This window comes from Lemur catta, chromosome 1 (assembly GCF_020740605.2).
Source record: "Lemur catta isolate mLemCat1 chromosome 1, mLemCat1.pri, whole genome shotgun sequence".
Taxonomy (NCBI): domain Eukaryota; kingdom Metazoa; phylum Chordata; class Mammalia; order Primates; family Lemuridae; genus Lemur; species Lemur catta.
This window is the reverse complement of record NC_059128.1, coordinates 182,345,843-182,369,425: the sequence shown is the minus strand read 5'-3', so window position 1 is coordinate 182,369,425 and position 23,583 is coordinate 182,345,843. Positions and strand designations below refer to the sequence as shown.

General features: G+C 34.5%; 1 protein-coding gene across 1 annotated transcript; it reads right to left on the bottom strand.

Annotated features, from left to right (window-relative positions):
• Positions 1-17,836: 17,836 nt before the first annotated feature.
• Positions 17,837-18,136, bottom strand: LOC123645426 (cytochrome c-like). Its single transcript, XM_045561969.1, has one exon. It carries the CDS (start codon positions 18,134-18,136, stop codon positions 17,837-17,839), a length of 300 nt encoding a protein of 99 aa, XP_045417925.1.
• Between the last annotated feature and the right edge of the window lie 5,447 nt (positions 18,137-23,583).

The following is a 23,583-nucleotide window of genomic DNA, read 5'->3' as shown; positions in this document are numbered from 1 at the left end:
TAGGGTATATGTGTATGCACATGTACATACACACTTAATATATATACATACACATTATACCCACATTTAGATCTAAATCTATTTCTCTGTCTACACATTGAAAATCATTATTTTGCATTGTTACCACCAATTCCAATCCAAGGTTAATTTTACTTTTTCCCTTTCTATATTTGCACTCCCTTCTGATAGAACAAGAAAACTGGCCTCTATTCTCTTAAATATATTTACTTATTTGATCAATCCTCCTTTATGTAATCTATCTTCCATCACTGCTGCCACCTTTTCCCTGCATAAATACCTTCCTTGCCTTAAGAGACCTCTCATGCCAGACTGTATTCTATGTGGAACTCTCCTTCACACTTTTGGGTTATGGTACCCTACACTGGGCTCTTCTCAGAAAAGGATGCTCCCCTTACCCAGATTCTACTCAGGCACCCCTAACCATAACACTCCTGTGCAGGGGGACTCTTCTACCCTCACTTCTGCAGACACCTACATTTATCAGCTACATTTAATGGCTTTAGGATTGAATTGTTTTGGAAAGAAGAGGAGGAAGAAGAAGAAAAGGAGGAGGAGGAGTGGTATAGAATAAAAAGTAATTGCATTTTGTCTTTATTCCAAATACTATGTAATAATGCAAACCTACTATTGGCATTATAGAAAAGACTATCCTCAGGGCATTAGAGCCATCAGAGACCTATAAATTATAGATAAATAGCACATTGATCATTTGTAATATTTATATTGTATCTTTAAATCAAATTGCAGCTTTCCTCTAATGAAGTCAGAGCTCCTATCATTACACATATCCTTTCCTCTCTCCTGTTGGATTTATTCACTCATCATTATGATCACTCGAAATCAAGATTCATGGTTGATGGAATTTAGGAGAAATGATATCTGATATTCAGTTTTAAGGTTTTATTTTCTGTCCTGGATCTTTAGCAAAATACAGCCTTTTGCAGTGCTTTGCTCAATGGAGTAGAATAATTTGCCTCAATGCTTGAGTCAAGGGACATAGGGAAGGTTAATAAGAGGACACTGGTGAGAGGAGACTGATAACTGAAAAGTAGTAAGAATTTGTATACCAATGAAGCCATATATAGAGTCAGGAGAAGAAAATGTCTGAAGTCAGAAATGATCTAGGAAATGTTAATATTAACATCAACCTCTTTTGAAGGTATTTTTCCTTATTTATATATTATTTCTCATTATAATGTAGATGTATAAGTTCTAAAAAGGGTTTAAGTTCCAAGACTGAGCAAACTAAATCAGAAAAACTTCTTGAAAAAATTTAAATTATGTAAAATTTTATTTTTACCATTTTCATGTTCATGATTTTATAAACACAATGAAAAGCACCATTAAATTATTTTAGCAATTTCCAAAAGTCCTGGGAATAATTTAATTTATTTTGTCCTCTGGAATATGATTTCTAGGTTGCAAACAAAGTCATTCTTAAAGCCAAAATCTATAGAACTTCCAATAAAGACTACTATGTATGTAAATTGAGGCATCAGGTGCAAATGGAGATATTAAATGTGAATTGTCATATTCTAATGGACACTTCAATACTAAAAAAATTTCATATCTCATTTCCAACTGAAATTCCCAAGCATGAAGATCTCCTAAATTTTACAAAGACAATTATAGGAAACATAAACTTTTTCTTTAAAAATAACTTTGATTCTGGAAAATAAAGCATTTATTTTTAATTGAAATGTGTATATGCTCAAGACTCATAGGCATCGCAGACTCATTAATTGCATGTTCACTCATGCATTTATTGATTTATTTTTTGTATTTTACAAATAATATGTAAATCACATACTTTAATTGTCCTACTTATCTTCAATTTTCACTTTTATTATATATGATCATGAAGTCTATATTTAAATTCTTCTCTGGGAATTTAACTTTTTCTGTAGTTCAATCCATAATTTTGTCACAATGTAATATTAAAAATCATTGAAAAAAGAGGATCTATAAGGAACAGCATCAGAAGAATATCATCTGATGGATGATATGTCATTAAATTCTTTAGATTTGACTATTAATATTCATTCATTCTAAAGGAATTTTGAATATGTATTATAAACAAAGAACTGAAGCAATATGACAGGAGCAAGACTTTAGCAACCAGCTACTATGCACTACCTGTTCAGCCCTTATATCCACATTATCTCATTGTTCAGACTTCCTAAACCCCAATTTTCTTCACTTTTAAAGAGGAAAATATGGAGCCAGGCACAGTGGCTCATGCCTGTAATCTCAGCACTTTGGAAGGCCAAGGTGGAATGATGGCTGAGGCCAGGAGTTCAGGACCAGCCTGAGCAAGAGCGAGACCCCCATTTCTACAGAAAATAGAAAACTTAGCTGGGCATGGTGGCGCATGCCTGTAGTCCCAGCTACTAGGCATGTTGAGGCGGGGATTGCATGGGCCCAGGAGTTTGAGGTTGCAGTGAGCTATGATGATGCCACTGCACTTCAGCCCAGGAGACAGAACTAGACCCTGTCTCTAAATAAATAAATAAGAGGAAAATATATCCATAAAGTTTTTTTTTAATTTTTATTTTGTTTTATGTTAAAGCACTTAGCACAATGCCAAGCATACGGTAGGTATTCAAAAAATTATTTTTTCTCATTCTCTTGCATTTATTTCTCAAAGCAACATTGAAAATAAGACATTACAGTATTTACTTGGTAGTTGAAGATACTAAGATTCAGAGAGTTTAAGTGACTTGGTTATGGTCACACAAATAGGAGAATTTGAAATCAAGCTTAAAATACCACTCTTCTGATACCTAAATAAATTCTTCTTACTTCTTTGTAACATTGCCCATATATTTATTGTAAATGGAAGAACTACTCTTTGGGTATTATAAAATGGACATGAATTCTATGTTATTTGCTTAAAGGTCCACAATGTATAAAATTTAGGAGGATGGTGAAATCTAGCAAAAATGCAACACAATTCTGCTACCTAAACCATGAATGTTGGTGTCATATTATACTTATATTACATTAATTCAGCTGTGCTGAGAGAGAGAGAGGGAGAGAGATTGAGAAAGAGAGAGGAGAGAGAGAAAGAGAGAAAGAATGAATTTACTCTGGGTACATTTTCCAGCCAAAGAACAATAGTGTGTGTCCTTGGAATAAGGATGACATTAAAATCCTGAATCTTCTGTTCCCACAATCATCTCAGTCCTCTCACACTTCTCAGATATCTATTTTTTACATAATGATATCTCCACATGCAAGCCAACATTTCATCAGGCCCTAATAAAGAAATTGTGGATTTTTGCATACTGTAGTATAATGTAAATATGCATTAAACATAATAGCATACTTTAAAAAAAAGGACTTATATTGTGAAAAATTTCAAAAACATACTCATGCAGAGAGGATAGTGTAATGAACCTCCTCATACCCCTCAACAAGCTTCAGTAGTTATTAATCATAACTCAGAAACAATTTTGTTTCATGTACACCACCACATCCCTGATCATCTTATTCACTGGATTATTTTGAAGCAAATTCCAGACACCATATCATTTTATTAATAAGTATTTCAAACTAGATTTTTAAAAATATAAACAATTTTATGTAATGTACTCAGTAGATGATTTGGTGGACTTTTCTAGGGTAATTACTTCCACGCAAATACTTCACATATAATATCTTATTTAATATCATAAAAACCCCATGAAGCAGTTAACTATATCCACTTTAGAAAGTAGAAAACTGAGAGGTTAAAAAAAAAAAAGCTTGCCTAAGAGTACCAAGCTGATAGTTGAGAGACCCAGAGTTTAAACTTACGTCTAACTCTTAACAGCTAACATACACAGGTGTGATAATTTTAATCTGTATTATCTTTTCATTCACATTTTTCAATAAGAAGAAAAGGTCTTCAAAGTCTTGAAACAGTCTTAGAGAAACACTCATACCTACACTGATGATTACATCAAAGATTACAAACTGCCTACCATGTTTGGTGCAATATGTAGGAAATTTTAACCATTGAAGAGGGCTTTCTGAAGATGTCTTAGAATTATGTAAAGAATGAGTAGATATTATCCAGATGAAGAAGAGTGAAAAGGCAGATAAAGAAACATTTCTGATGGCATGGAATGAAGAGAAGACATTATGGGAACCTGCAAGTTCACTAATGCTTGGTTTACAGAGAATAAGAAGAATGCGGCTGGCGCGGTGGCTCACGCCTATACTCCTAGCACTCTGGGTAGGCCGAGGCGGGCGGATCGTTTGAGCTCAGGAGTTCGAGACCAGCCTGAGCAAGAGCGAGACCCCCGTCTCTACTAAACATAGAAAGAAATTATACGGACAGCTAAAAATATATATAGAAAAAATTAGCTGGGCATGGTGGCACATGCCTGTAGTCCCAGCTACTCGGGCGGCTGAGGCAGAAGGATCGCTTAAGCCCAGGAGTTTGAGGTTGCTGTGAGCTAGGCTGACGCCACGGCACTCACTCTAGCCCGGGCAACAGAGTGAGACTCTGTCTCAAAAAAAAAAAAAAAAAAAAAAAGAAGAAGAATGGCCAAAGGTGAATGTGGGTCATAAATGTCAACATATGCCATGCTAATTACTTTTAAATTTGTTTACTATTACTAAACTATTTTCAGTTGGGCAGTAACTAAATCAGATTAGCTTTCTAAAGATCAATCTGTCAGTAGTATGGAGAATATGTCCTGTGTGCTGGCGGGAGAGCAAGCAGGAGATGGAAGAGCCAGAGAAGTGATGTTGAATGAATCCTGAGAACTAAGGAACTCAACTAAAGAAGTAGCAGTGAGAAAGATGTGTAGGTTATGGGATCTAGAAACATTTAGGTGATAGAATTTGTAAGACTTGTCCAGCTTGATATCCCTGTGGGTCATGTCATCCAGGTTGCTTTCCAGTGTAGAGTTGGGTGTCTGAGTCTCAGCTTAGGAGATATTAATACATCTAAGCCAAGGGACCAGATGTAGGAATAGTGTGAGAATTAGGTCAATAAAACCATAAGGCTGGATGTTGTCACTCAGAGAAAAATATACAATGGAGGGAGTAGAGGCTGAGGACAGAAACCTGGCAAGAACAAGTTATAAAGGACAGATAAAAGAGTAGAAGGCCACAAAGGTCACTGAGAAGCTGACACCAGAAGGATGGGAGGACAATCAGGAGATCAGAGGACCTTTGAAGAAAAAGGGAGGAAGTTATGACATCGAAAACCCTAAGTAATTAAAGCTAAGGAGGCATGTGATCAAAATGCATAAAACAGCAAGAAGTGCATACATTTAGTAATAGACCAAGAATCAGAAAAGTAGTGTTACTCATAGAAGCTTGAATGATCTCATTTTTATACCTATATATATATATGTAATACAGAACTAACTCTAAATCTTGTGCCCTAAACATGACATAGGCTGAAAATCTCAAATAGATTTATATGGAATCCAGGTAAATTACTAAATTCATAAATTTTATTTATTTATTCATTTGATAAATATTGGTTGTGCACAAGGCACTGGGCTAGAATATTTCATAATCTCTCTTCTATGAACTCCTGAAAGAAATTTTGGTGGCACATACTTCTTCTCCTATAATAGAGGTATCTATATATCCTCTGGAGTAGATTATGGTTCCTTAAGAGCAGGTGCTATGATTCATTCTTACGATCTACTGAAATTAGAACAATGTTTTGCACATAGTAAAAATAGAGTTAATATTTAGTGATTGGATGAAGCATGACAGTGGGAACAGAGGGCTTTGTAGCTGATTATATTCACCAACAAGATGTCCCTTGTCACTGCTGTCAAAGAGAACATTTCTTGCTAACTGGTCTGACTCAGAACAGTTTCCTTATGCTGCTTTAGAGAGACATGTAAAATAATGGATAATGACAATATTTATGGGTGATATGGTTCAGTGTGCATCACAACTTTAAAAAGGCTTTTATAACGAAAGTGTGTTTTTCTCTTAATTTGAGATTTGTTCTGAACACTTTTATGACATCTGAGCTACTTTTAATTCCCCTTTAAATTTTCTTGTGATTCTTGTCTTCCTTCCTGTGTGTCTTATCCATGTATCTGTGGAGGTTAGGAGGCATTGGACCCATTCAGGCATTCTAGAGATCACGACTGCCAATGTTAATGTCGACGTATTTCTGAGTGATGATATTTTCTGATTAGATAGATTCAAATCTATATTTATTCTACCAATCCCACTAAAATTTGCTGCCATTACTTTCTACTCAAATAATACAGTGCACCATTTTTGACTCTTTAAATTATTCCTAATTATGCTCTTGTAAAATATATTGTCTCCTCTTGCATTCACACTCTTTAAATATATTAAGATACTTTGAGCTGTATTTTTCAGATACAAATTAGTCTGTGCTAATTTTTCTACTTCTATCCTTGACTCTTTAATCATTGTAGTTGCTCTTCTGAAATTATAATAAATAATCTATATTAATTCAATATTTAGATGTCAAGATCTACACACTGAATTTCATGTAATTTTCCAAATAGTATAAAAAGATGCATTATTTTTAAAAAGTGTAGATATTTTAAAACAAAACTTCTGAATGGACTCTCTTAATCTCTGTTAGTTAATATAAAAGTAGATTTTTTACAAAAAGAATTTCTGTCTTTTGTGAAGTTCTTTGTATTACATAAACTGTATGTGAAATTTATATATAAGATATATTTTAATCTCAAAAAACCAGGTGACACCAGGGTGAATTTCTCACAGTTTCTGCCCTGAAGCTACTCACTTTAGTGTGAAAGACAGATGGATGAAGAAGTATCTCTAATACATATCAGAAAAAGATAAATTGGTATTAATATAATGTAGATAAAACATGTTATAGAAACATAAAGTGGTACAAGATAGAGACTTAACAATATTGCCTGGCTTATGGCAGAGATGGAATTTGCGTTGGGCCCAAATGAATGAAAAAGGCTTCCAAAGATGTCTATCAAGAAAGGACATTCCATGGCCTTTATCAAAAAGTCCCCAAACAATAAATGTTGGTGTGCATGCAGAGAGATAGGAACACTCATACACTGCTGGTGGGACTGCAAACTAGTGCAACCTCTGTGGAAAGCAATATGGAGATACCTCAAAGAGTTACAAGTAGATCTACCATTTGATCCAGCAATCCCATTACTGAGCATCCACCCAAAAGAACAAAAGACATTCTGTAAAAAAAGGCATCTGCACTCGAATGTTTATAGCAGCACAATTCACAATTGCAAAGATGTGGAAACAACCCAAGTGCCCATCTATATATGAGTGGATTAATAAAATGTAGTATATGTATACCATGGAGTACTATTCAGCTATAAGAAGCAATGGTGATATAGCACCTCTTGTATTATTCTGGATAGAGCTGGAACCCATTCTACTAAGTGAAGTATCCCAAGAATGGAAAAATAAGCACCACATATACTCACCATCAAATTGGTTTCACTGATCAACACCTAAGTGCACATATAGGAATAACATTCATTGGGCGTTGGGCAGATGGGAGGGGGGAGGAGGGGATGGGTATATACACACCTAATGGATGCCATGCGCATCATCTGGGGGATGGACACGCTTGAAGCTCTGACTTGGGGCGGGGTGGGGGGGCGTTGAGGGGGAAGGGCAATATACATAACCTAAACATTTGTACCCCCATAATATGCTGAAATTAAAAAAAAAAAAAAGAAAGAAAAGAAAGGACATTCTAAGCAGTGGGGATAGCTTGAGCAAAGGCATGGAAATGAAGTAAACACTGTTTAGAGAAATAACGATTAATGTGTTGTGTTTAGAACATGTATTTTACAGAAAACAGTGCAAGATAAATGGATAATTTTATGGAAAATTCTGAATGTCCGACTAGGAAGTTTTGACATCATAAGAAAGGGCACTATGGAATGAAATTAAATACAGTTATGTAATTTTCTTATTTGTTCTTTTCTTCATGGTATTTATAATTGAAATAATGGTAATACATTTAAGTATATCTGTTAATATGCTTTTCTCCTTGTAATGTTTTGGGTACAATTCTTCATATTGCCTAACTCTACTTCAAGGAAGATTAGCATTGCTACATCTACAAATGACAACAAAAGAGAAAGAGAGAGAAGAGAGAATGTCAGTACTAAATTTGAATTGTGAAATTGTATTTCTGTGTTCTTAGTAAGACAACAGCCTTAACATTTTAGTTTTGCCACAATATAAGAGGATTTTCTAAATTTTTGTAGCTTCTGCTGAGAGCTCGGGAGCCAGTGGTCTGACTAGATCCTAGCACTCTTCCCCAGTGTGGAGTGGATTTTGTTTTGAGGCTTAGTCCCCCTGAGAAGAAGCAAGATATTGTGTAGAAAAGAGCAGGCAGTAAAGGGCCCAACCTACATCCTCCATCAGACTGTGAAAAAAGGATGAAAATCTGATCATAAGAGAAAAGAACATCTACTGCAGAGAGACACTTTCCTGAAACTTTGTGGCCTTGAGCTTCCTTCTCTGCTACCCCACATAGCTACGAAAGCCAGCTGATAACCAGATACCATCTCTCCAAAAAGCATGGAGAAGTATTAATAGAAAGCATCTGAAAGACTTATCCAACAAAGACAGAATCAACTAGAAGAGACAGTTTAATGGGGAAGAGATGAAATACTATAGTCCAGGATATTCAAAGAGTGTTTTTTTTCTCTTCTATTCATACTGCTCAAAGAGGTGGGGATTTCAAAGGAAAATCAGATCAATTATAGAAAATTAAACTACATGTGCTTTGCATATCTGAACACTGTGTGTAATTTCTCTGCCTCTCAAAGGAGCTTGTATGTTTGTAAATAATTATCTACTTATTATTTTAATTATACCAAAATGATTAGAAAATAAAGGACTAAAAAGACTTCATGCTGGCTAGTCAAGCCTTATGGTGACTTGGTTCTCTCCCCTGTTGCCTGGGTCACAGGTCAAAACAAGTGGCTTATGGGCCCAAGAAGAAAGATGGAGAATTTTGTGTCACCCATGAGAAAGGAAGCAGAGAAGCTGCGAAACAAGAGGAGAGTGAAAAAGACAGAAAGTACCATATCTGGCAGAAGGAAGTGATTCCATGACACAGAAGTCTCAGATTATTTGGACATACCTATCATCCCTCCAAGTCATGTACCATCACTTTGGGGGTACATAAGATCATATTAAATTTATTTCTATTTGTTTCATTTAAACTAACTTACTATTTATTGATTTATTTTTCATTCAGTCAAGTTTTACAAAATAAACTCATATGCTCTTTTCCTTCCCTCTTATTGCTGTTAAGCCTTTAAACCCTAAACTAATTGCCATGCATCTCTTTAAGAGTTTGATTTGGCAATATTAACAAGTATTAATAGAAGGACCATATCATTTCAAATCCTACCATAAAATACGAAGAAAAGTGCATACGACATTTTGTGTAAAACTTCCTTATTTTAAACAAAACATGCATGCAATAAAATTTAAGAAATCTAGATAGTGAGGCAGATCAGCGGTTGCCAGAAAGGAAGAAGGCAGGAGGTACTGACATCATCAGACAGGAGAAAACTCTTGGGGTGGTGAAAATGTTCTGTATCTTTCCTTGTAATGGAGATTACATAGGTTCGTCCATTTGTCAAAACTCATTGAACTGGATATTTAAAATGGATGTAGTTTACCATATATAAATTATACTTCAATAAAGTTGATTAAAAAATAAAAAGAAGATAGTAAACATAGCAATTTTGCCAAGTTGTTGAGGAGGTATGTTTACTTAGGTTTCAATTCCCACTGGGGTCCTTACAAGCTGAATGACTTTGGGTAAATTACAACTCTCTAAACTTCAATTTCTTTAGCAAATGGACTTAACAATATTTTTATTCCCTAGTATCTATATTAAGAAGATATGGTAATGCATGTAAAGCACACAGGGCGAGAGTGATGAAGGCATATTTTTTATTATATTGGTATAGACAAGTTAGAGATAATAAGAAAATCTATACTAATGGACCTTAATAATATAATCCTAACTCTAAGAGACAGTTCTTTGATGCACAACTAAAATCAACATATGTGTGTTACTATTCTACTTTTTTCTAAAATAAAAGTATTTTTTCCTTATATTTCATTATTTTAGGAGAAAACATCATACTCAGTTTTTCTCACAGAAACTTGGAAGGGAAAAAAGTTTTTAGTGTGCTCTCAGAAAAGAGGATTGGTATAGCATCCTGAAAATGGTCATATAGTTTTCTTTCATGTCCCAGGCTCCAAAGTACACTGTACCAATAATGAAAACTATGAACTTTATTAGGCTCTATTAAAAGTAACCTCCTTTAAAAGTAAAAGATCTCAGTCTCTTCTTTGGTTCTATAACCACGTTTGGAATGTTCTTCTGCTGAGTTCTTTTAAATCAGACTAATTTATGGCTCAAAGTATCCTGGCTACTTCGGTATGAAGTTAATTCATTTAAACACAGTCTAGCTTCTGATTCTCTCTGAGATTTACATTGTTTCCAAAGATGGTATAAAATACATTCACTCCCTCAGAATAAAATGATAAGAGTTATTGCTCTTGGCCTCTCTGTGACTGTTCCAGTTAAGGAATGAGTTGGCTTTTAAAAATGATAGCTAAAAAGCTTAATCTTAAAGCTAGGAAAGGAATGAGTTTACCACAAAATACTCAAATACTATTTCACCAGAAGCTGAGGAAATTCAGAGAAAAATAATATTTATTTGTCTGCAACTTATATCTCACTTCAACTTGCTTATGAAAAGAATTCAAGAGGAGACATGAGCCTTGCACATTATAGATACGTACTTTAAAAGGTTTGGAAGGAAAAAAGAGGAGTGGAATTAAGCTGAGTTTAATTATTTTAATAAGTGCTAAATATCTAACCTTGTTGTTGAGCAATGGTGATCAGAGTTGGTGAGGAACCTACCCTTACTGCATTGTGGTGAAATGGGATCTATAATTTTGAACACATTCAATTACCATTTTGTACTTCAAGCATCAAATCTTCCCACAGCCCATTCATTTCTTTTTACAATATAGTGGGTAAGAATGCATGTTTCAGAGTCAGGCAAACCTGGTGAACACTGGCTGTCCAATCCAGAGAATAAGTAGTATGAAATACCTTCCTGCCTCTCCAACTTGAGTGTAATAACAGTGACTAGCTTAAGAGGTTTTGAGAGGATTAAAGTCAATAGCACATGGTAAAAGCCTATTTCTACTTTTGACGTATTGTATGCTTGACCAATGACCCCTAGCCCTACTCATACAGAGAACTTCCTGTGGTGTGGGTAGTCATTACATATTGATAAATATTACTATGATGAAAATTTAAAATCTTGATTTCTGTTTCTTCTATGCCAAGTAAATGGAGAATAATACCTGAAAATTATATCTTTACAAAGTTGTACCTCACCCTTATTTTAACCAGACCCACAATCTTTTTTTTTTTATCTTACACACTTGTCTATTTATGCCCCCCATAATACTCTTTTCTTCCTCTAAATGTCCTTTTTTTGAAGATGTGACCATATTTTTCTAGGCTTCCTTGACAGATGCCAACAGGGCCCAGACTCCATTTTCTTTAGCAATGTGTTATTCTGGGAGCTTCTAGTCTCTCTGTTTGGAATTCAGCTGAGTTTTACCATCCCCCATTGTCTACTGGGCAATTTCATGTGAAAAACAATTACATGTGGCTGAGTAAAACTCCATGGTATAAACATACCACATTTTACTAATCCACTCATGTATTGATGGGCACTGGGGTTGTTTCCGCATCTTTGCAATTGTGAATTGATCTAGCACCTCTTGTATTACCCTGGATAGAGCTGCAGCCTATTCTACTAAGTGAAGTATCATAAGAATGGGAAAACAAGCCCCACAGTACTCACCATCAGATTGGCATTAACTGATCAACACTTAAGTGCACATATAGTAATAACTTTCATTGAGTGTCGGGCAGATGGGAGGGGGGAGTAGGGGATGGGTATATACACACCTAATAGGGACGGTGCACACCATCTGGGGGATGGACATTCTTGAAGCTCGGACTTGGGTAGGGCAAAGGCAATATATGTAACCTAAACATTTGTAGCCCCATAATATGCTGAATTAAAAAAAACTGCAAGTGGATACAGCATCTTGAAAACTGCAGTCAATGTCTTTTCTCTTATCATTCCTCCTTCCTTTATGTTCTTTCCATATTCGTCTTCTTGTTTGATGACTCTGCTGTACACTCGGTTTTCTGACTTGACATTGTGGAGGCATTCTTGATGCCCCATTTTTCTTTCTTGCCGTATCTTACTGATCCAGTTCAATTCTCTCCATGACTCAACACACAACCTCTCATTGAGTATTATCATTTACATGACCTTTCCTGACGTTTGACATGATGATTCTTACCTCCACATATTCATTCATGCTGCTGTTTACTCTACTGAGAATGTTGTCTGAACAAGCTGCAGTTTCAAGGCCCAGCTAAAGTTTCCATGTTTCCATGTTCAATGTTCCTATGAGACCTTATCTTGGGCAGGCATTTAGACCTTGTGACATGTGCTCTCTTGTTTTCTAATGTGACTGTCTTATGTATGTGTTGTGCCTTCTTTGAGATCAACAGAAGGAAAATGGGCTGTGTGTCAGAAGTACTGCTTTCCTTTTTTAGTTCCATAACTTACCAGTTTTCTCTTCTATAAAATGGGGTTGATGTAATACCAAAAATTTGTTGATATAATAATTAAATTAAATAATATAACATATTTTTTATTAGAAATTGCCACACATAGAACAGTTACTTTTATTATGTTTTTAAGTTGGAATCTACCATGGTCTTAGCCAAAAAAGTTACCTAGAGTGTTTGTTCAAAACTTGCTTGGTCATTGTCTAATTAGACTGAAAGTTTAAGAAGATATTATTGCTTCATGTATGGAAGAAATATTTAATGTTTCTAATGAAACATACTAAGTCACATTAAAGATCATAATTTTTCAAAAAGTTATAAATAGCTTAGAAAATAAATATCCCAAATAGAATGCCTTATATTTACTGTGGAATAAAGTCAAAAGTAAAACCAGGAAAACATAGACTAAAACTAGAGCTTGGCATATAGTCTAGCCATACTGGTTCATTTCTACACTTTTTCTTAATTTCTTGCCTCCAGTCTTTCCCCACTTTAATCTCTTCAATGCCCAACTCAGAAATAAGTCTTCATAAAATACCATTCTCATCATGTTGCTTTCCTGATTAAAAACCTAATGGTCTCCCCCTGGCTTACTGCATCAAGATCATAATTCTCTGCTTGAAATTCAAGGTTCTTTGTAATCTGTTCCCAATTTACCTACCTAACTTCCTTACCTATTATTCTAGCAGGTGTGATCAATAAAATGTTTCTACCATACAGATTCAATTGTTCATATCCTATGACATGAAGCATCAATGTCTCCAGGGTCATCTAAAGTCATTCATCCTCCTTGAAACTTCCTTAACTATTAGAACCCATATTAGTAGTATAAGCATTCAATATCAAATCAAAATAAATTTATTGTTAATTAGAAAATGTCAAGTTCTATGATGGAAACTTCAAGGAGTAGAAAGATGAATTAGAGTATTGGACAGTCTTTGCTTTAGTCTATTACTAAATTTAGTGGGGCCCATAGAAAGTGCTATGAAAATGGAGAGGAGAAAAGAGTAAGGCACAGTGTGTATGTGTGTGTCTTTGTGTGTGTGTATGTGTGTCTTTTGGGGGTGGAGTCAGAGAAGTTTTTCAGGATGAGGTGACACTTAAATTGTGCTTGGAAGAAGAGGCAACTTATTCAATATGCACAGTAGACATAGTACCTAGGATCCATGATACCTTTAGGGGCCCACAAAATGCTTTAATTTTAATTTCTTTCAAAATCAGAAAAAAATGACAATAATAATGGATATATAACAACAAACAAAACCAGTACTATATTTGTATTTATATCAACACAATAAAGAAATATAATTTTTAATATTTTTATGGAGGAAAGGGCCCCCAAACACAAAGTGACTAGGGTTTACAAAAGTCATATGGTCATCCTTCCTGGAAGAATGGATGTCATGTTAATGGGTAGGGATTAACAGAGGAAACAATGACAGCAAAGATCATGTTGTAGGAAAATACACAGTGTGTTTGGGGAATTGCCAGAGAAAGATAATGTTGACCAAACATGACACATGATGGCAAAAATAGAGGTAGGGCAAAAAGTGTATAAGGAGGATGAAACAAAACCATGCTGTGAAGGTGTTATTAAAGGCTGTTGAAAAGTGACATGATAACAATAACACATTTCTATATTAAATGTATTCATTCAACAAATATTTATTAAGCACTTACCATGTGCCAGACTTCATACTGTCACCTGGGGATGCAGAAGTGAAAAAGGGGACTCTTTGTCATTCTAATAGGTTCAGCAGAAAATGAACACATAAACTATGAAATAAGTGATAATTTCCCAAAGTGTTAAATGTTTTGAAGACATTAAAGGAGAGCAATAAATAGAATAAACGTAGGATGCTGTTGTAGGTGAGACAGTCAGCATTCTAAGTGGGAGGAACATAGCAGAGGAAAGAGCAAGTTCCGAGAGCTGGCAAGTTCACAGATTAGAAAGAAATCTGGTATGACTGGAGTGAGTGAATAAGCGAATGAGTGTATGGAATGAGGTTGGGGAGGAAGTTTACATTTTTTGCACTCGATTGTGTAATATCTTGTGCCCCAACCCTTGTTAATTTTGCTTCTTTTTAATGTATTTTTAATTCATACTAGTTTTCTTAAAAATTGTCTTTGTAAAGCAATTTGAATCCTTTCTGGAATAGGGTGGTATGCTGAAAATTCTCTTATACCCTGTCCAACACCTAACAGTGAGTTGAGATTATGAAAGATATTCAATAAACATTTGTATGATTGGTCTGGGAGACAGGAAATATATTCAAGTCTCATATGAAGTTGCACTGAAAGGAGCCAAGAGTTCAGTTTGGTGTTAGATAAAATAATTTGTCATTTAGTTTACATAGTACTATGAACATCTAAAGTGAAATAAGAGGTATCGTGTGGATACTTTACGTAGTGTTGGCCTGTTTCTTTAATAAATTTGTTGGCACTTCTGTAAGAGCACATCATAACCCATAATGCAATTTGGAATTTTATTTATAGTCATGGTGGACCACAAAAATGCTATGTAGGAGGAATAATTAGAGATTATTGTTAGAAGTTCCAGCATATATGTATATATTTTCCTCCAATATCTCCAAATCAATTCTAAGCAATTAAAGTAATACAAAATTTAATTTAAAAGGAAGGTTTTATTAATTAATATAAGCTTCAAAAGCTTCCAGAAATTGTGTTCAGACTAACCACCAATCTGAATTTATGAAAGAATTAACAAAATGATACAGTATTATGTAAGTGTAAAATAAAAAGGCAGCAAATCCAATAGATTTTGGTGTATTCTGTAGCCCTTCTAATATTAATATCTGTAGATAAAATGATTCATTAAGGAACATAACAGCTATGGTTGGAATGTTTGTTTCCTCCAAAACACTTGTTGAAACTTAATCCCAAATGTTGCAGTATTGAGAGGTGGGGCCTTTATGAGGGCTCTGCCTTCATGATTGGATTAATCCCTTCATGGATTAATGGATTATTGAGTTATTATGGGAGTGAAACTGGTGGCTTTTAGAAGAGGAAAAGACCTGAGCTAGCATGCTCAGCCCACTCACCACGTGATGCCCTGTGCTGCCTTGGGACTCTACGGGCAGTCTCCACCAGCAAGAAGACACTCAGCAGATGTGGCTCCTTGAACTTGACTTCTCATCTTTCGTAACTGAAAGAAATAAATTCCTTTTCTTTATAAATTACTCAGTTTCAAGTATTCTGCTATAAGCAACAAGAAATGGACTAAGACAATAACACTATTGAAATTTGTCACAATTATTGGTTTTAACTGCTGTTATCTTTTGGGGGGGGTTATTGGAATCTCATATTTTATTTTAATTTTTGTTAATAGAATTAATCTGATCCTATACATAAATGAAAGATTGATTATGGAGATTTGTATTTATGGTAGACTTTGATCTTGAGAGTGATGAATAAATCTTAATATTATTATAGTTGAGTAAGAATTAATCTTCAAAGGCCTAGACAAACAGGAATTAATCCCTCAATTAGTCTGTCCTCCAACTAAAACTGTAACTCCCATTTTCGAGGAGAGTAAAGTGAGCCAAGGAGACTTAATCTTTTGATTTTATGTAAATTTTGTCACTTTCCAAAGAAATATTAAGATTATAATTTTTAGATAACAATGAAGATTTAAAGTGCAAATAGATTTATAACTCTTGAGTGTAGAGTGATTTATTATTAATTACTTTCCTTTTATCCTTAAGCATACATCAAGGAATAAGTCCTGCACTAAAATCCAAAGAATGCTTACATTAGATTTTCATTTATAATTAAGTTTTGTAGACCTAATCTGAGAATTATATTATGTAAATATTTATAGCACATTCAATTTAGCTCAGCATTTTAAAATATATCTCATAGCACATCTAAAGAGAATTAATATGTGTTAAGACAAAATTCTGTTTAAGGAACCACTTACCTGATTTTGCTTGCTTAGGCTTCTGTATAACCTTCTGGTCCAGGGTATTAAAATATATATTTCCATGTAATCTGTTCATATGTATACATAGATATTTCAAGGAGGGCTCAGGACTTTTAAAGACAAAAATATGGTTGGCTTAGAACCACTCTAACACATTTTTTGGGAGAACAACATAAAACATAAAATTTATTTTAAATATATATATGTATTATAAAATCTACATATTAGGATCTGATATTAATTTCCAATTCCTTCTCATTGAGAAGGAAGGGCCCACCTGAACACAACCTAAACTAGTATTTTTTTCATGATCTGTGATTTTATTTTTAATTATCTTATTATGATCACACATAATTTTTAAATTTATGTATATCTCCTCTTTAATCCTTCTAACGAGTTGGTAAAAGTACCATTACCAATCTCACATATACAGTAGTTCTACAGTTGTATTTGTTTTTGAATAGCTGTTTAAAGACAATCCTAAATTATAACTTAGTCTCACTTAGATAGTAAAGAATTAAAAAATTTAATTTGCTACTATTTCTTGTCACATTGACTTATAAAAGCATTTAACTTTATAGATTGTCTATAAAATGTGAGAAGTGTTAAATATTCTTTATTTGATATTACACAGAAATCACACTAAAATGCCTTTCAATAAATAAAAGACAGCATTTTAGTAGACATGGGAAATTAGATTGGCATAGTTAAGACCAGAAAAATAAAGTAAACATTGCTACCTTATCTCCATCCCTCACTTTTAACAGGCTAATGAACACAAATTAAAACACCAGTGAGTCTTGCTTGGTTTTGAGACAGTGAAGGGATTTCCTTAGTATTTAAATATATTCACATAACCAGTTACAAAAATCCAAATATAAAACCAATCTTCAATAGGTTTTGAGATGACAATTTACCATCTTTGTGAAAAGTTGAATATTACTAATTAAGTAAGTCCAATCATATCTTTAGAGGGGAAAAAGTGTTTTTTCTAATTTACTGAATTAGAACTATTATTAAAATTCAAAAAACTGATCATATTCATTTAACCAGAAGCCAATCTTGGTAAAATCAGGACTGTTCAACAAAAATATTCACTCATTAGTGATCTGAATTCTGTTGTATGAGATCAATTAAATTACGGTACACATAAAAAAGTCATGAGGCATTTCTATTTTATAATAAATAAGGCAGTGGTCAATTATTACTCATTAATAGCTTTTTTTGAGATAAGCTATCAAGTTTGCCCTTTCTGCCTTCTTAATGCCTGCAAAGATCATTTTTGTTTCAGGAATGTACTTTTTGGGATTCTCCATCAGTGTATCCTCTCGCCAGGTGATGCCCTTGTCCTTAGTGGTGTCTGCATAAGAGACTCCAGCAGCCTGACCTGTCTTCCACCCAAAAAGACCATGGGGATTTGTCCCAGTCTTGTGCTTGCCTCCCTTTTCCATGGTGTGGCACTGGGAACACTTCTGAATAAAAAGCGTCTTGCTTTTATGAACATCACCCATATTTAAATTCCCTCTTTGGTTGCTGACACTATAAAGGTTCCTGCTCAGAAGCCAAATGTCTTGCTCTCTCTAAACTAGTATTGATAATGTAATGATACCAGCAGAATGATCTCCTCTACTTTAGGTCTCTGATACTCTTTTTAGTATACCTCTGTGGTTTGTGGTGAGATGGCTTCTGATGCTTCACAGCTGTAATTACTAACCATAATACTCTTATCTTGTTAACACTGAGTGTTGCTGAATGATTCTGCCATTGTCACTTATTTTGTAAATGCTTTTATTTTGAAATCATCTTAAAATTGAACTTCTTAATAGATGTAGAAAAAGCATTTGTCAAAATTCAGCACCCTTTTATGATAAGAACTCGTAACAAAATAGGCATAGATGGAACATACCTCAACATTATAAATGCCATATATGACAAACCCACAGCCAACAGCATACTAAAAATTGAAAGCATTCCCATTTAGAACTGGAACCAGACAAGATTGCCCACTGTCACCATTTCTGTTCAACATAGTGCTGGAAGTCCTAGCCAGAGCAATAAGGCAAGAGAAGGAAATCAAGGGTATCCAAATAGGGAAAGAAGAGGTCAAATTATCATTCTTTGCTGACAATATGATTTTATATCTAGAAAATCCCAAAAATTCTGCCAAGATACTTCTGGAATTGACTGAAAAATTTAGCAAAGCCTCAGGTTACAAAATCAATGTACACAAATCAGTTGCATTCCTATACACTAGCACTCAAGCTGAGAATCAAATCAAAGACTCAATACCTTTCAAAATAGCAACAAAGAAAATAAAATACCTAAGAATACATTTAACCAAAGAGGTGAAAGACTTCTACAGGGAGAACTATAAAACACTAAGGCAGAAAATTGCAAAGCTTTTCCAGTAATTTCAATATGGTTTTTTATAAGAAAAGAATCAGTCTGGAATCATGTACAACCTTTAGTTGTCATCTTTATTTAAACTCCTTCAGTTTGGAACAGTTCTTTAGTCTTTCTTTGATGTACACAACCATGACATTTCTAAAGATTATTATAGGCCTGTTATTTGGTAGAATGTCTCTCCAGTTGGGTTTGTCTCGCTTCCTCATAATTAGACTGAAGTTATGCAAGTTAGGCAGGAATATCACAAAGTGACTCTACATTTTTCTCTTTCATCCCACCAGGTGACAAATAAGTTTGATTTATTCCATTACTGATGATGTTAACTTTGATTACTAATTTAGGTGGTATCTGCCAGAATATTCTCTATATGGTTACTTTTTTTCCCTTTATAATTAACAAATATTTTGTAGGGGAGGTATTTTGAGGCTATATAAATATTCTATTTCTCATCAAAATTTTAATTTATTAATTTATTTATATATGTATGGATTGACATTCTTATTTTATTTAATAGGTTGCAGTCCAGTATTCTCATTATTTACTTCGATGTTAAAATTGCCCCAGATTTGGTCAGTGAATTTCCTTTCAAGGTACCTTCTGTGGTGTCATTTTGACATTTCTGCATCATTTTTCTGAGAATTTTTTGTTTTTGACACAAAAAGATATTCCATGCTGATATTATCATTTTTTCTGCCCCAACTCTAAATGAATCATTTCTTCAGGGAGTTCTGCTTCTCTTAAGTGCCAATAGTCTTTAGAAATCAAGGTCTGAGTGGCTCATTGCTATTGGAGATTGATAATCCAAGCCTTTCAGTGGAAAGAGCTACACACACACACGTGCACACATACATGTGCATGCACACACATTTACATCCATATGTACTATCTATTCATCTATCTAATTAATAGTTCACATTAATATCTCCATTTTAAATCCAATACCACAGAGTTCATTCTTGCTTTATCTCTTTTCCTGTCTGTAATCCCTTTGTCTGACATTTGAGAAACTAGGCTGTTTTTATGCTTAATGTATTTTATTGGATCAATTCCTTTTATGTATCCAACCTCCCAGTGCCACCACTACTGCACTTAACCTACGTGCCCTCATCATTCATGTTGGGATCTGCCACATGGTGCAGGGTCATTACTATCACTGGCCCCTTCCTCATGAAGATACTCTCCTCACTCATTCAGGATCTAAACCTCTCACCAGGCTGCCACCACCACCCCTGGGCAGATGCTATCCTTAATATATTTAGGTAATTCCTATACATTTTATTAAACATCAACCTAGTTGTAATATCTTGGAGTTCTGTCTAATCATATTAATACCCCACATTGTATGCTTTAAATTGTAATAATTTCAAAAAAAGTGATAAAAATCTGTGTATTTCTATGTGCAGAATTTATCTATGTACATGCTTTTTCTATTTTAATTTTAAGGGATGATTTGCTTTTCCCTTTGCCTGAAACACTTTAACCAGATATTCCCATAGCTGCCTCCTTCCTATAATTCAGGTCCATGTTGTTCAAGTGTTACCACTTTGGAAAGCTCTTTTTGGCCATTCAAAACATCACTGCTCTTTCTTTCACTTTATTCCCTTGTCCCTCCTAGCACCTATCAAAATTTAAAAATTATGTTATTTAATTACTTATTTGCTTATTGTTTCTCATTCCCAATAAAATATAAGCTCTGTGAGAAAATGGGCTTTATTCATCTTATTCTTCAGGTTTTTAGTATCTTGAGTTGTATTTAACATGTGGTATATACTCAAATATTTAAAAAATATACTTAATAAGTATTTGTTGAGTGATTGAAAATGTGTCAAGAAATTGAAAACTCAAAGAACTGTAAACAACTATATTTAATATATAAGAAATAGGCAAAGTATGAATTTTCATGATTTAGGTGTATTTCAATAGTTGAGAGTGGGACAAATGACACAAGATTGGAATTTGAAAATAGAAGCTACATAGTTTATTAATAGATCTGCTAGTATCCATGAAAAAGTAATAATCATATATAAGATAAATTTTAAATCTTTCCATGTATTCTATATAAATATTAATTATTGATTATTGCTTAAAGTTTATCTCAAATATTTCATTATTTCCATGTCTCAAATGAATTTTGCAATTTTAAGTTGAAGTTGGTAAGAACACATAATTTTGACAGTAAGCCAAGATCAATTTGGGTACATATGAGTGACAGAAACCCCATTTCAAACAGTTCAAGTGAGAATAGATTTTGTCTACTCATGTTATCTACAAATTCCAGGATGGAATTCATGTATCACTAGATCCAGGACCTTAAAAGAAACCTTTAGGTCACCAAAACTTTCTCTATCTCTTTTTCTTCCTATCTCTTGTTTCTCTTTTCTCTTAAAGGATTTATTCACAGGCAGACTTTTTCTACATTTTTTTTTTTTAAGACTTCATCTTCTGATAGAAGTAGCAAAGTCACATTGCAAAGGACATGTTTACAGAGATAGGAGGAGTTAATGCAGATGGCCGACCAAAGCCTACAGGTGACCTACTGTAAGCCTAGGTTTCCATCATTCCATAATTAGCTTTCTCAGAGCAAAAGGGTGCCTTTTATTTAAGAGTTTTTCCAGAAATCTTTGTGATGGCTCTGATTTGGGGTTTTGTCACATGCCTATCTCTGAATTGATTATCGTAGACATGGGAATGGTCACTCTTTTGGAAGGTTCTAGATTATGTTTCACTCCTAGAACTGAAGGGTGGGTCAGCTGCACATAAACCATATGAACTGAGAATGAGGAGAGACTACGCTCCAAGATCTGCTGCCAGATAATAACAAGTATGTGCAATAGCAATAGAAGTGAAGAGTTCCTGTAAGTTGAGATAGAAATTCTGGGCATATCTTTTTTGTATTTCTTTTATTTGTCTCTTATACTTTCTAATAGGGGAATATTATCATGGGGTTACTTCATATTTCAACTAGAATCTAATTTCAGATGCTGCTTCCAAAACATACTAAGTGTGATTTGAGTAACATGGAGAGATTATTGCTGTAACTGAAGCAGGATATTTTGGCAGACTCCCCAAATTTAAAGACTTTGCTCTTTAAAAGTATGTGTATGTGCATGTGCGTGTGTGTGTCTGTGGTATGTGAATGCATGTATATATGTGTGTTGACCAAATAGTAAAGAGAATCAACCGATTTCACTATTTTCCCCATCCTGGTGTTATATATCACAGTATCTGTGATAAGGGGCCTGATGAGTTAGGAGTTAACAATTATTTATATTTTATATCTTTGATAATCTCATAAAAAGATGAAAACACTGGAGGACAAGGAAGTTCAGAAAGTTTTTATATTCTTGGGTATGGAGACAGACTTTGTAATCCTAGGAGGCAATATTTTTGGTGGTCGAGAGCAACTATTGGGTCTCATACCCACCTGGGAAGAAATCCAAGCCCTGTCCTTTCCTGGTGATGAAATTCTTGTCAAGTTCTTTACTTTCTCTATGCATTAATTTCCTCACCTATAAAATGGACATCCAAATAACACCTAACTCATAGGATTGCTATGAACAGTAAATGAGTTACTATATATACATCACTGAGTTTACTACATTGCCCATTAGAAGCCATTGTCATTTGTGGTATATTTTTAAAGTGTTTCAAATTTCTGTTTTCATTTAATTATTTTGAAATAAGTCATTTACTGTAAGAAAACTATAGTTTGAAGACAAAATATTTTACCAGTGTTAAGCAACAGCCCAGTAGTCATTAACAGGTCAATCTAGATTATTTTTCAGTTTCCTGAGACAGAGAATGACTATAGGACATAAACGTATGAAAAGTTCATTTTGAGCAGAGAGAAGATAAACAGGAACCTTCATAATGGTGAATTCTTGAGGGAAACAGTTCTGGAACAAGGTCACACACTGGGGAACTCTGGTTTCTGGAGGCAACTTGGAAGCCATGGAAGATAGTATTTTCCAAAGATGGTCACAATTCTACATGCCCTTTTATGATGCAACACTCTTACATCAAGAGGTATAGGCTAATTTCTTCCTCATCCTGTTGAATCTGAGTTGAGCTTGGTGACTTACTTTGCCAATAGAATGTAGCAAAAGTGACATTCTGTGACTTCCAGTGCTGTCACTGTGAGTCTTGCAGCTTTTGCCTGAGTTTCTTGGTGTGTTCATTCCTGAGATGCTCCTTCTGGGAACCCAGACGCCATTCTGTGGGGATCCCAAGCCAAACAGAGGGGCCAAGGGTAGGTGCTGTGCTCCATGGTCCCAAATGAGTTCCCAGCTGGCAGTGGCATTAATCACGAACCACCTGACTGAATCATTTTGAATGACTTCAGATGACCCCAGTCCCAAATGACATCTGCCTGTAATCGCATGGGAGACTTCAAGTGAGAACTGCACAACTGGACCTAGTAAACCCACAGAATCATGAGAGCTAATGCATTATTGTTTTAAGCCACTAAATTGTGGTGTAGTTTGTTGTGCATTTATAGATAACTAGAAGAGCAAGTTTGGAAAGATAGAAAAGAAAGAGAACAAGCACCAAA